Raw genomic sequence first — 13109 nt, forward strand, 5'->3', positions numbered from 1 at the left:
ATTACGAAATTTTAGGAACTTTATTATCTTTTTATGTCTCTGGTTTGCCATTTACTTCTTTACATATGACAGTGTGAGTGATGTATAAATATATTTCCTTCACAGGTGTACTCAAAATCCAAGTTGCCATTTATAAGCTCTAGTTTCATATTGTAATAGTTTAACCATGATGCTGGAACAAAAAAACTAACTCCCTAAATCATACCACCATATCACATTCACTGTTTCCTACTTGTACATATATGATATGCAAAGTAAAGCTCCTACTAAGATGACTAACATCAGACTAGTGAACATGAAACATATTAACATTCTAAGTACTCTAACTTCTACTTCTAAATTACCTATTCTCCATGCTAATTTAACCTTCCAATCTTCATAATCAATGTTCAGTTCTTCTTCATTTTCTAGGATTCCCCTTGGACATTCTGCAACATCTATAAGTTTATTTTCTTCGATCCATTTAAAAAAATTACAATGGCTCTCTTTCTAAAAACATTGAATAAAACTGTTAACCCCACATAAAAAGTGAAAGCCAAGATGATGCTATCATTCATACAAAATTAAACTCACCCGATATCTTGGATAAGTATATATGAAACAACCTATCTGAATTCTGTGATGTCCGAGATTTCTTAATTAAAGTTTTTAAACCGCAAAAATAGCTTTCCTCATCGTTTTTCCTTCTTCTTCGCATGAACGAGCTCAAAGTATAGCTACCATGTGAGTGCGACGGCTACCCACCACCGGGACCTCCACTTCCGCTCCCCATCATGACGCCGAAATCAACTTCCTCCTCCCTTAATAGCTGCTGGGTCTGCGACAACGCTCAAGCAAGGCATTCATGTTCGTGAGAGGATGGGAATTAGGGTTTATTTATTTGAGACTTAGCGACTAAATTGATATAATACTCTAAACATATCTCGTCAGCAACACACACACCATGACAGGTGTTACTTGTATTGCCAGCTCACGTTCCAGGTCAGCAGATTTCTAATGGTAGCGTCACGAGGTTAACAAAAGGACGAACGCGATTTAAAAAATTTCATTCAAGGAATATTTTGATTAAAAAAATTATTTGGAGACGAAAACGGAGAACGCGTGATCTTTTAGGGACGATTTTGAGTATTAACTCGATATATAAACTATAAAAATATTACTCATCATATTTGTATAAATCTCAACCACCAAATACAGATAAGAAATCTTAATTCCCAAGAATAAGGGAGTCAAAAAATCAATCTTTGTTGAAAAAGAAAGGAACGCACTGGACTAAATGTTTATCTATCAGTTTGTTAGGATTAGAAGAAAAGAAAAATGAGGTTGAATATAGAAAATGCTAGTCCCATATCAAGAATTCCTATGAATGGGAAACGGGAAAATCTCAAGAGAAAATTTTGTTGATTAATGTTATCTTAATTTTAGAAAAGAAGCCAAGCCAGCAAATAATTCAGCCTTTTTTTCTTGATTGCATCAGTTAATTTAGCCGTTGAGGATAGCATTGAAAACCCTAAAATATTCAAACTATTTGTTCATGGAAAGGGGGGGAGTGCATGTTTGTTAAAACCCTTCTTCCTCTTTCAATTGTTCTCCTTGGCTCTCTCTTTTGAGAAAGTTCCGTTTAAAAAATTTATCTTTTATTTTAATTGGTTTTCCTCCTTGCCCCTTCTCCCAATAACCCTCAATCTTTTATTTGTATGCATATATATGTCTCCCTTTTTGCACTATTATTACCAACCTAATTTGTTAATTAATATTCATTTCCGACAACAATCTGTTATTGATTTTTTATATTCCTGCAGGAAGAAATTAAAAAACAGGTTGGGACATTAATCTGTTCAGCTCTTGTTGATTCTTCTATAATAATATGATATATTTTCTTATCACTTTTAGCTTTGTTAATTCCAGATTTTTCAGTCAAGATATATAATATAGAGAGAGTTAATTATAATATTAAAGCATGGCTAATGTGGGTTTTTGCGGTTTGAAGCCAATGCTCTTTCGCCGCAAGACGAATATTTTTGAGGTAAATAGCTCTGTAAACCCTTCCAGAACAAACTCAATATATGGATATTAGAGAAAATTATTTGAAGGAAGATGATATTGCATTGTATCATTAAACCTTTCAAATGGAGACAATTATTATAGGTTTTTTTCTCAGGGATGAAATTCTGAAAAAGCTATAGAAGGTTTAGGAAAGGAAATTCAGTTTAGGGTTAGCAATTAATATGAAATGTTATACAATATGTGATTTTATGACACCATTTGTAATATATGGTTTTGTAGGGAATAAAAGCGTTTGGGTCGCCCAAGAAGTCTTCAAGGGTAAGGGAAAAGGAAAAAGAAAAGAAAAGGAGCAAACCGAGCACTAATAATAATAATAATGATAATAAGTGTTATACTAAGTGTATACCAAAACCAGCTATTAAAATTAGCCACAAGTATAATGGAGATTCAATGGAGTTGTCATTTATAGGAGCAGACCAATTGATTTTAATGGTAGAGATCCATAAGAAGATAATGTCATTCAGGGACATCATGGATCTTTCTCTATGTAACAGTTCTGCTTCCTTACGTGAGGTCAGAAAAATTGTATTATATTATTATTTTAATTTCTCCTTATCATTGTTGGCATCATAATGAACTTGTGTTTTATAAATTTGTAAATCATGTGCAGATTGTATTGAAAACCTTGGAGGATCTCCAGAAGGTTTATCCAGCGATCATACCAAAAAAGGAAGTGGCAAAGATTAAAGACAAGTCTACGGATCAGGTTTTTTTTCAAGAATCGTTAATTTAATGTGAAATTAATAGTTGAGAATTTTTAAATAATTTGATAAATTTGACTAAATTATTATCTAATATTTTTCAACTAATACTAAATTTTAAATTGTATTAATAATAATATTGATTGAATAGAAAATGTTACTAGGCTATGGCGTATTTGGGCTCGGCGTTGAAGTGTCTTGGAGAGTCGTGGATGGAGAACAATGATTTGAAGGAAAAGCTGAAAATCGTGCTACCAACATGCAAGGATGAAAGCAACATGAGCAAAATTGGTGAAAGCATGTTGGTGACACTAGAGAGCTTGATGAAGTTGGCAAGTGAGAAGTTCGATGACGTGGAAGAAGAAGAAGAGGAGGAGGAGCATGAAAGGAGCAATAAATCGTTGAATTCGTTTTCAGATACAACAAGCAGCAATCACAGCTTCTCTCTTTCGTCTTCTCCGATGACACCAACATCAGTTCTTCCATGCGCCTCTCCCCTTCTTTATTCCCTCAGGGTTCAAGCCGTCGGTAAACTCAACCCTATCGATATCAAGCGCTTGTCTTTCCACATGTCACCAACGCGCATCAAGCTTCAAGAGGAACAACACCTTAACAATCAAACAATCGAGGAACAAACTAGTTCTCACCAACTAGGGTTTCATTTCGACACTATTATTCACCAACCTCCAACTTTAACATCAAATCCCAATCCACCACCAATACCTTCACTTCTACCACCACCACCACCACCTCCTCCTCCTCCTCCTCCACCTCCAGTACTCAATGGAGGATCAGTTGTAACACTACCACCTCCGCTGCCGCCTTCTTCTCCACCAGCACCACAACTACCTGGAATAGCAGATGCAATGTTGCCACCGCCACCAATGCCGCCGCGTAGAGGTGGAGGATCGCCACCACCTCCTCCTCCCGGTGGAGTAGGGAGTAGGTCCTTGCGCGCCAAGGCAACTACTAAGTTGAAAAGGTCAGCACAATTAGGCACCCTTTACCGAACTCTTAAGGGAAAATTGGAAGGCTCTAGCGTCACCAACAAACCCTCCGGCGGGAGGAGGGTTGCGGCTGCCGCCACCGGAGCTGGAAAACAAGGAATGGCCGACGCTTTAGCTGAGATGACAAAGAGGTATTCTTGCCACAATTGAAATCTTTCAAATTTTGTTTCGGCAACTAAAAATATATATTAAATGGAATTATTAGATCCACTTACTTCCAACAAATAGAAGAAGATGTTGAGAAGTACACAAAACAAATCGTAGAGCTGAAGACTGTTCTTACCAACATGAAGATAAACGAAATGGCCGAACTGAACAAGTCTCACAGGGAAGTTGAATCCGTTCTTGAGAAACTCACTGATGAATCACAGGTCTCTAGCTACCTTAGATAAAATAAATAAGCTTATCTTCTATGGATCCATCTTTGCTACGCTTATTCATGTGTTATGATTCTTGTTTCAATTATTAGGTGCTAGCGCGGTTTGAAGGTTTCCCCACAAAGAAGTTGGAAGCTCTAAGAATGGCAGCAGCAATGTACGATAAGTTGGATTCAATACTCTCTGAACTTCGAAATTGGAATCTTGTGTCTCCATTGGCTCACCAACTTGACAAGGTTGAACGTTACTTCAACAAGGTAGGTAACTAAATTTGTTACCATTTAAATATAAATTGTTAATACTATATACCTTAAAAACAATGAAACATAATAATGCAGATCAAAACCGATTTAGATGCCTTGGAACGAACCAAAGATGAAGAAGCAAAGAAACTTAAAAGCCATAACATCGAATTCGACTTCCATATTCTAGTAAAAATCAAGGAAGCAATGGTGGACGTTTCCTCAAATTGCATGGAGTTAGCACTAAAGGTACATATATATCCATTATCCAACTTAATAATTAGGATATATATATATATTAATTTGCAATTTGCTAAACTTGTATATATGTTGCAGGAGAAGCGAGATAATGATGGTAGCAAGAACGAAGCAGCAAAACAAGAATGTTGCAAATTGCTATGGAAGGCATTCCAATTTGCTTTCAGAGTCTATACATTCGCTGGTGGACATGATGATCGTGCTGATAGGCTAACAAGAGAACTAGCACAGGAAATAGAGAAGAACCCTATCAATCCATCCATTTCAATCATGAACAAAGAAAAGAAAATTGCATGATATAATTAATAATATGGAGTTAAAAAGAACAAAACAAAACAAAAAAAATCTGGTTTCAAACCCATATATGTATATATATGAGGTCCCCTTTATTTTTTTATTTTTATTAGCTCCAAAAAGCCATGTGTATAGTAAATGTTGCTTGGCTACTTGGAGATTAAATCTTAAAATTTTTTTATTAGGAACTAGTCATGCTTGGAGAGTTTTCAATATTAATTATGGAAACTCTATTGTAATATTATTATGATGAAGCATTGAAGCTAAACTAATTAATAAACTTGCAGCTTCATGCTCTAATCTGTATGTTCTATATATACTACATATTATATATTATTGGAGTTTTAGTTTTTTTTTTTTAAAGACATTTAATTTATTTTATTCATCAGAAGAGAAAAAAAAATATTATCCAAAATGAAGGACATAAGCGAAAAAAAAAAGGAAAGGATTTTTTAAAGACTTAATTTCACTCACAGATGAGATAAAAGTAATTAAGTAAACTAAAAAAATGAAAAGGTATAACAAAGAGGGAGCTAGCGTTGAGGACGCAGCAGATGAGCAAGGATTTCTTAATAATGTTTGGCAGCGTTGGTAACAATCATCTCCGAAGGAGTAACTCGTTACTTAAATACTCTTTGATTTCGGTCATTCCAGATACTCTATATCAAAATCGCCGTGAGAAGAAGCCTGCTGCCTCTGGTTGGTGTTCTAGAAGACTCACTATTGAACTCCACTAATTAAAGAAGTTGATTATTCTAGATCCAAGTATACATGCATTCATTTCTGTCTTTTGCCATATCAATTTTGTATTTTTACACTGGAACAGATAATGGTTTATTGTTTCATTTTCTTCCTGACATAATAGACATGTAGGAGACGTGTTGGAGAATCTATAATGGATGAAATGTATGACTGAAATTTTTTCATAGACACATTTTTGGATAAAAATTGTGATCTTTTGAGATGTATGTGAGCAGTTTATTATTGGAGTTTTAGTTAAATCATGGTTTTCTTGCCTTTGAATTTGTCCTGCATGTACTGCAGATAGTACTAACAAATCTTTTTTTTTTTTTAATTTTATGTATCCATATCATTAAGAAAATCCTCAATACTAATTTTAAATTTTATTTTATTTTATTTTAAATTTTATAAAATAATATATTAGTATTTATGGATTATATATCATAAATAATAATTTAAAATAATAGTTTGTTATCCCAATTGCGTATGTTGCATATATATATACTTTGACAAAGTATATTCAACAAACTCCTTCATTTTTGTCTTTTCAGGTGAGAGTTTAGGGTTAGAATTTAAAATTTAGAATATAAAATTTAAAATTTAATAATTTGAAATTTATAATTTAAAAAATTAATTAATGCTGATTGAAAAAAGTATCTCCATAATTAAACTTTTAAATAATGTATCACCTAACAAATTGAGGCCATTAATACATATTGGCATATGCATGATTTGCGAACCGCCTATAAGGTTCTTTGTTATCGTAAACTAAATAAAATGCCAACTCCAACTGCCACATTTATTTACACCTGTTGAAGTAGAACTAAAATCGAGTTATATACGTTGGTGCACTATAACATTTTCAGGTTGAGACAACATTTAAAAAGTGTTGTCTAAAAGCTGACAAAAGGTTGCTTTTGATTTATGGCAACACTTTTGGACTTAAGGCAACGTTTTTAAGCGGCGTTGCATATGCAGCCATTGCTTTAGATTAAGGCAACACTTTTTGGTTTCAAAAGCGTTGCTTTTGAGAGAAACAAAAGCAACATTTGGTAAGTGTTGTCTTTAGTTAAAAAACAACAACACTTCAAAGGTGTCTTTGAGACAACACTTTTGCAATGTTGTCTTTTCTCATATTTTGACCACTACTAAAAAATATTGCCTATTTGCAATAAAATTCAACCCTTTTATGTGTTGCTTATAAGTTTGAATTTGCAATACTTTAAAGTGTTGCCTATTAGTTTTGAATATGCAACCCTTTAAAGTATTGTCTTTTCTTTAGGATATGCAACCTATACAAGTGTTGTCTTTTCTTTTGGATATGCAACCTATACAAGTGTTGCTTTTTCTTTTGGATATGCAACCATACAAGTGTTGTCTAATATTCAAAATATGCAACTAATAAAAGGGTTGCCTTTTTGATAAAAAAAAAAATATTTTTGTAATAAAAATACAAAAAATTAAAATTTACAATAAATTTTTTTGTTTATACATGTGTAATTATTTTAATTAATAAATAAATTTGTGCACAATAGAAAAAAATTATAAAAGAGACAAAATAACTAATAATAAAATTCTAATTAAAATAGATATTAAAAAGTTCAATTAGTATTTCAAATACATGTTCATCAATAATTCTCAACAAAATAATAAAATTCTTGTCTAACAATAATTGTCATAACAAAATAGTAATTAATATTTATCAAAAAGATGTCATAGATTGACCAAATACAAGCTGAAACTAATTAATATTTTGCGATTTCGGGTTGATCGCTAAACTTCAATGGCAAGGTGATTTCCATCAATATAAGAGACATTAGTGGAAGAATGGTAACAGAGGTATCTGCAGGTGGCTTCTGTTAATACAGCATAGTAACATCAGGAAGGATCAAAGCAGACAAAGAAACAAGCTGAAACTGACCACACCAATGCTTCAAATTGCAGTTGTGGTTATTGTGCAATGTGGCACCTGCATGATGCAGTCCACAATTTAAAACCTTGAATCAAATCACAATCCAGTAAATGCAGGTTTTGGCATAGAAGAGATAAAAGATAATAGAGAGCAGTATAATTAACTAACAACAAATGGAGGATACAAACATTTATTCTACCCGAAGCATGGAAAATGTAACTACTGCACAGAAAACCATGCATACCTAGTTTTATTACATCTTAGCAAATCCTATGGGATAAAACAGGAATTAAGGATCCGTAGCACTAGGATGTAACAGAATAAGACTAACCTCAAATTTGGTCTACCTTTGCAAGTGTTTCCCCAATCAGTTTCTTCAAAACACTCTGTCCAGGATCCTACTCACCAAATTTTCTAGTTAATAAGAATTAGACATGGACAATACTAAAACGCAAGTTCTTGTTAGATTGGTTGCTCAGTGTGTAACAGTTCAAAACTTGAACTGAAAAGCATCCATTTTATTGTTTGAAAGACAGTGGATGTTCCCATCATATACAAGCAAGACCATAATGTTTATCAAAATTGTGTAATTCTATTTCATAGGTGGGAAACTGGAAAGTGACTTCTCTCTGAATTATTGAAATCATAAACCATCATAACTATGACATCCATTTATATTCTTATGGAAAATCACCAGTCATTTAAAAAGTCAAAAACAAAATAGGCAAACTACCTTTATTGAAATCATAAACCATCATAACTATGACATCCATTTATATTCTTATGGAAAATCACCAGTCATTTAAAAAGTCAGAAACAAAATAGGCAAACTACCTTTTCTGCTCTCCACACCAGATATCTATGTTGAGCTTCGAGATTCCGAGAAATCTGGGATTCATCAGTCTCTTTAACGGATTTGTTTACCAACTCCAATCATACCTGCAAGAATAATATTCAAAGGTCAAGAATTAGAAAGCCTACTGAGATTACCCTTAGCAAAGCATGATTTATTAATGTACCATGCTACTGGGATTACCTTGTAATAATCCTTGAATGCAGAATATAGAATTTCATAATTTTCTGGGCTTGAATTGAACTTTGTCCAAATGACAATTGGTGAAAAGAACTTTATAGATTCACTTGTGAGCTTCCCTCCCCATGGAAAACTAAATATGAATTTCTAGTTCTGACCTGAAGATCAACAGCCTTCACAACTTTCGTAGGAAGAGGCTTGAAGCCGAGCATCCAACCCTCAAATAACACAACCTAGACAGTCATTCGTGCACAATAATTGAAGTATTAAAAACTCGACATCTGTATTTGTTTCATGGCAGGGCTAACCCCAAAAATTTCATTATACTCTTAAGTTTAGTTCAGCCAGAAAACCATTTTTCTTTTTTTTCCAAAGCTGGATATCACCAACCTTAGAGCCTTATAAAGAATTCATGTTAATCGACATCAGTAAGATTTGGTCTGTTTGCCTTTACTTCATCGGTTACAACGTGACATTAATCTGTCACGAAAAAAGAAAAAGAAAAGGGATTAAGAATTACAATAGATAATATGTTACCGTAAGGGGTCCTTCGACCTCTGGCCAGGTTGAAGGATCAGCACGGTCGCCTCTTCCGTTGAATGCAGACTGCAGAGGCAGAGAAATAAGCATCAGCAACAATGACGCGAAAATGTATCAAAATAATGAAAATATGTCTAAGCTAAGCCCTTACTTTGTCATATCGAGGTGGCTTTATCTTCATACCTGAAAATTTCAAATGACAATGAATTATGAATAAAATACTTGAAGAAAAAATAAAAAAAATAAACAACTAAATTTTGTCCAAACCTTCTCTTGTCAATTTGGACAGAGCTGTTAAGGTTTCAACAGACAAAGAAAGATTGTGGCTTCCTGCATTTCCTCAGAACTGGGAAGCAACAAGGCAAACAAAAATTCTAAGCAATCAAAACATATCTCCACACAATACTAATCACTCGCTACTCTTCGACAAATCATGTGGATAACTACCTCAAGAAGGGAACTTCCCGGATTAGCTTCTCTTAGTTTACCCTGCAACCAAAATACATAATTTGTCAGCAAAACAAAACAAAAAAAGATCAAGATGGTGGTACTAATGGAAAAGGCACGAGGTGATTACGGCTTTCTTATACCTGACCTTCAGCCGTCAAATAAAAGTCATCTATAGATATTGTTGCCGACTTCCTGAGAATTTCACCATATGATGTATCAGTCATATGTTAGCACACTTCACTTTCAGACAGTAATTAGTACAACAAAGGATAATAAATATACACGATTGCTTCAAAGTTTAAAGCAAACCTGCCAGTCTTCTGAAAAAGATAATCAAGAGCAAAGACAAGGGTCGTCTTTCCACAACCTTGGGGAGCACTAAATCCAATCTGAGCAATAGTGCAGAAATATTTATGATTAATTGATCATCACTAATATTCGGTATAGATGAAGGAAATTAATAGTAAGCTGCATAAAAGAAAATGAAACATTATAAGGGAAGAGAGAAGTGTGCAATACACACCACTAAAGGAGGTACATCTTCTTCATTTTTGAATGTCGACCAATGTTGCTTAATCTGATCTTCACACCAGAGGAAGACCGGTATATAATATTGATAGATCCTAGCTTTTTGAGGCACCGTTAAGTACAACTCGTTCAACTGAAACAATTGAGATAGCAGCTGACCGTATAACAACCACTTATCTATGTACTCTGCAACCATTTCTGCAGTCACACCTATTTTTTCTAGCAAAGGCCCTGAGCATATAAACTCAAAAAGGTCCTGCACAGAGGAAACTTGAGCCGGTTTCGTAGGGAATACAGAATATAAAGGACCTTGCCTGTATTCATTGATGCCAGAAGTATTTGTTGAATTAAAACCGTGTTGCAGCCATGAATTTCCACTGCCTACATGAAGGAATTGGAAACATAAATGGTAGCTAATTTTTTGCAACAAAAGATTAACAGTTATGCCAAAGAGGAAATGAATTTCGACACAGTTATACTGTAATGTCAATTTGTCAACCAATCATACATTGAGGTCGCTATTACAAAAATCAAATACTTCTAGCTGTCTTTAATGTTGCAAGTGATTGTATCAAAACAGTCACAGTCATCATAAACACAACACAAATAGTCACTGTTCTTTTCATAATTTCTTATCCTGTTTCTGAATGAAAGAAGTTAGATTATGGTTGAAACTCTAGCATAACACAAGACCTAATAATCCAACATGCAATCCCAATTTTTTCTAACAGGCTATGAGTTTTGCATAGACCTTTAAATTATAGAAACTCCAATACCTTATCATATAAACACTTATCTTAAAAGTTTAAGCTATTAGTTAGAGACACAGTCTTCAATCTCCAAATTTACAATGAAAAAATCTCAAAGTAACAGAGTAAAGATACACCAACACCACTGTTTTAATTAAACAAAATAAAGAGAACTTTTTTAATCAATATGATAAGATAGTTGATTAAAACTCACAAATTCAAATTAAGTGACATCATTAAAATTTAAAATTCCATATTCTGGATCTTCACAAGCGGCAAAGCGGCGGGTCTTGCTATTTTCAAGAAAAGGTCAGTTGCAGAAATGTTTATTAACAAGCTAAGGTTTAATACTAGCTTCTGCATCAGAAACAAAGCCAGCATTATACTGAGAAAAATGAGTTAATAAGTTAAATTCTTCACTTTCTGTTGAGAATCACATGAACATACTATATCAGCTCCAGAAGAAGAGGGGAGGAAGAAAAACAAACGGAAAAAATTGCAGCACAGTGTATAGATTCACATAATTTAGAAAAACACGTTTCAAAAACTAGTCCAATAAGTACATGATGAAGATTGATCCATCCATTTCAAGACAACCTCCATTATGACCATTATCTTAATTGATTCAGAAGCTCGTAATCTTAAGCCAAAGATATTCGCCATTCTCACCTTGTAGTGATGTGTTTCTTGGGAATGATCGATGATTTTTAGTTGTTTCGTAAGCCTCCGAGAGAGTTGCCACTGTAGCTTGTGCAGCAGAATATGCAACCTCTGATCCAACCAAAGCTGACAGAAAAGTAGCCTGCAAATTTGAATAAGACACGTTACACAGTTAAATAGAGATTCTAAAGAAATTATTTTGTGAAGCACATAGGCAATTCAATACTGGCAGAAAAGTAGTAAATGTTATTTAAGTTAATCATCATCCCCCTCCTTCACAAGCTCCCTCCCCTGGCCATAACCCTCCATATACTCCAATAGTCCACCAGGAACACCAAGATCATCACCTTCTCCATATCTACCAACACCAATTTCTCAACCACCTTATCATACTCCAACTCCACCACAGGCTCCTTCCCCTGCTCATAACAACCATCACTTAATCCTCCATATGTTCCATCACCAATTTCTCAAGCTCCTTCGCCTGCTACCCACAACAACCATCACCCAAACCCTCCAAAAACACCATCACCACTTTCTCACCCTCCCTATAGTGCTGCTGCTCCAACACCAACGTCATCACAACCACCATACAATACTTCCCCTGTTTAATATAAGAAACTACTTATTTGTACTTGGAGAAAAATAAAAGATAGAAGAAAGAGTAACTAATGACTGAGACAATATAACAAACAGAAAGAGCGCAAAGCTGAATAACAAGCTTAGTGATAAATATAACAAACATAAGGCATAAGGAACAAATATAAAGTGAAATAATTCTCAAACAATTCAAATTCAAAGTAACAACAGGAATGCTATTTGCGTGACCTAAATTTGTCAATGGGAAGGATATGTAAACAGGTGCTAAAATAGAGCAGAAAAAAGAACGGTAGAATCATCAATACTTGCAGAAGAATGCCAAAAATGAGAATCTCACCAAAAACACGAGCAGTGATAATCGAACAATGACTGGCGGTGATGAACGCGAGCAGAGAGGATCGAAGCTCGACGAAAAGAGAAGTAGATGATCGAAGCTCAACAAGCAGATGATCGAATCTCAACAAGTAGAGAATCGAAGCTCAACGAGGAGAGGAGCAGAGGATCGAAGCACATTGACGAGCAGAGAAGATCGAAGCACATTCACGAGAAGAAAAAATCGAAGCTCATTAGCGAGCAGAGATTGAGATCAAAGCTCAATAAAGAAACGCGCGTCATCATCGAATGGATTGAAGAACAACAGACGAACGAAACATTTGGAATGAATTGAGAATTTTGTGATTTTATTAATTGAAATATTTTAGAAATTTTGTTAGGGTTGTGGTTTTAGGAACGAAACATTTTGGATGGAATGGATTGGAGTTTTCTTCTCCCTTTTTCCTCTTTCTCTACACAATATAGTTTATTTTTGTTTTTTAAAAAATATTAAAAAATTTTAAGCAACACTTGAAACGTGAAGACTAAAATAAATCTAAAGACAACTTTTAAAAAAAATAATATATTATTTTTATAATAGTTATTTTTGTATATTTAATATAGCAACATTTAATAAG

At 34.1% G+C, this 13109-nt stretch overlaps 2 protein-coding genes across 11 annotated transcripts; one reads left to right on the top strand and one right to left on the bottom strand.

Annotated features, from left to right (window-relative positions):
- Positions 1-1485: 1485 nt before the first annotated feature.
- Positions 1486-5302, top strand: LOC112733443 (uncharacterized). The gene is made up of 9 exons (XM_025782392.3): positions 1486-1820; positions 1909-2026; positions 2287-2580; positions 2678-2773; positions 2933-3906; positions 3981-4146; positions 4245-4409; positions 4491-4643; positions 4731-5302. Exons 2-9 carry the CDS (start codon positions 1961-1963, stop codon positions 4947-4949), a joined length of 2133 nt encoding a protein of 710 aa, XP_025638177.1. The 5' UTR covers positions 1486-1820; positions 1909-1960; the 3' UTR covers positions 4950-5302.
- Positions 5303-7246: 1944 nt separating this feature from the next.
- LOC112735417 (D-glycerate 3-kinase, chloroplastic-like) lies at positions 7247-12997 on the bottom strand. 10 transcript variants are annotated; one of them, XR_011869968.1, is made up of 14 exons: positions 12497-12930; positions 11569-11701; positions 10465-10531; positions 10146-10283; positions 9932-10011; positions 9763-9814; positions 9620-9661; positions 9440-9518; positions 9324-9355; positions 9170-9238; positions 8636-8865; positions 8434-8538; positions 7931-7997; positions 7247-7656 (listed from the first exon to the last, which is right to left on the bottom strand). XR_011869968.1 is itself a non-coding variant. In XM_072212565.1 (13 exons), the coding sequence occupies exons 3-6, from the start codon at positions 10344-10346 to the stop codon at positions 9657-9659; spliced, it is 333 nt and encodes a 110-aa protein (XP_072068666.1). In that variant the 5' UTR covers positions 10347-10531; positions 11569-11701; positions 12497-12997; the 3' UTR covers positions 7247-7656; positions 7931-7997; positions 8434-8538; positions 8636-8865; positions 9170-9238; positions 9324-9355; positions 9440-9518; positions 9620-9656. The 10 variants fall into 10 exon arrangements, 7 of the variants coding, with proteins under 7 accessions (XP_072068666.1, XP_072068668.1, XP_072068662.1 ...); XR_011869969.1 differs by having other exon boundaries at positions 9023-9238; XR_011869967.1 differs by having other exon boundaries at positions 11569-12163.
- Positions 12998-13109: the final 112 nt, after the last annotated feature.

The sequence above is a fragment of the Arachis hypogaea genome, chromosome 13, assembly GCF_003086295.3.
Source record: "Arachis hypogaea cultivar Tifrunner chromosome 13, arahy.Tifrunner.gnm2.J5K5, whole genome shotgun sequence".
NCBI lineage: Eukaryota > Viridiplantae > Streptophyta > Magnoliopsida > Fabales > Fabaceae > Arachis > Arachis hypogaea.

Coding starts and splice junctions, on each gene's coding strand:
- LOC112733443 (XM_025782392.3), top strand. CDS start 1,961: ATGGCTAATGTGGGTTTTTGCGGTTTGAAGCCAATGCTCTTTCGCCGC. Junction 3,907..3,980: donor TTAGCTGAGATGACAAAGAG/GTATTCTTGCCA, acceptor TGGAATTATTAG/ATCCACTTACTTCCAACAAA. Junction 4,644..4,730: donor GCATGGAGTTAGCACTAAAG/GTACATATATAT, acceptor TATATGTTGCAG/GAGAAGCGAGATAATGATGG.
- LOC112735417 (XM_072212561.1), bottom strand. CDS start 10,346: ATGGTTGCAGAGTACATAGATAAGTGGTTGTTATACGGTCAGCTGCTA. Junction 10,012..10,145: donor AAGATGTACCTCCTTTAGTG/GTGTGTATTGCA, acceptor ACTATTGCTCAG/ATTGGATTTAGTGCTCCCCA. Junction 9,815..9,931: donor CTTTTTCAGAAGACTGGCAG/GTTTGCTTTAAA, acceptor TGAAATTCTCAG/GAAGTCGGCAACAATATCTA.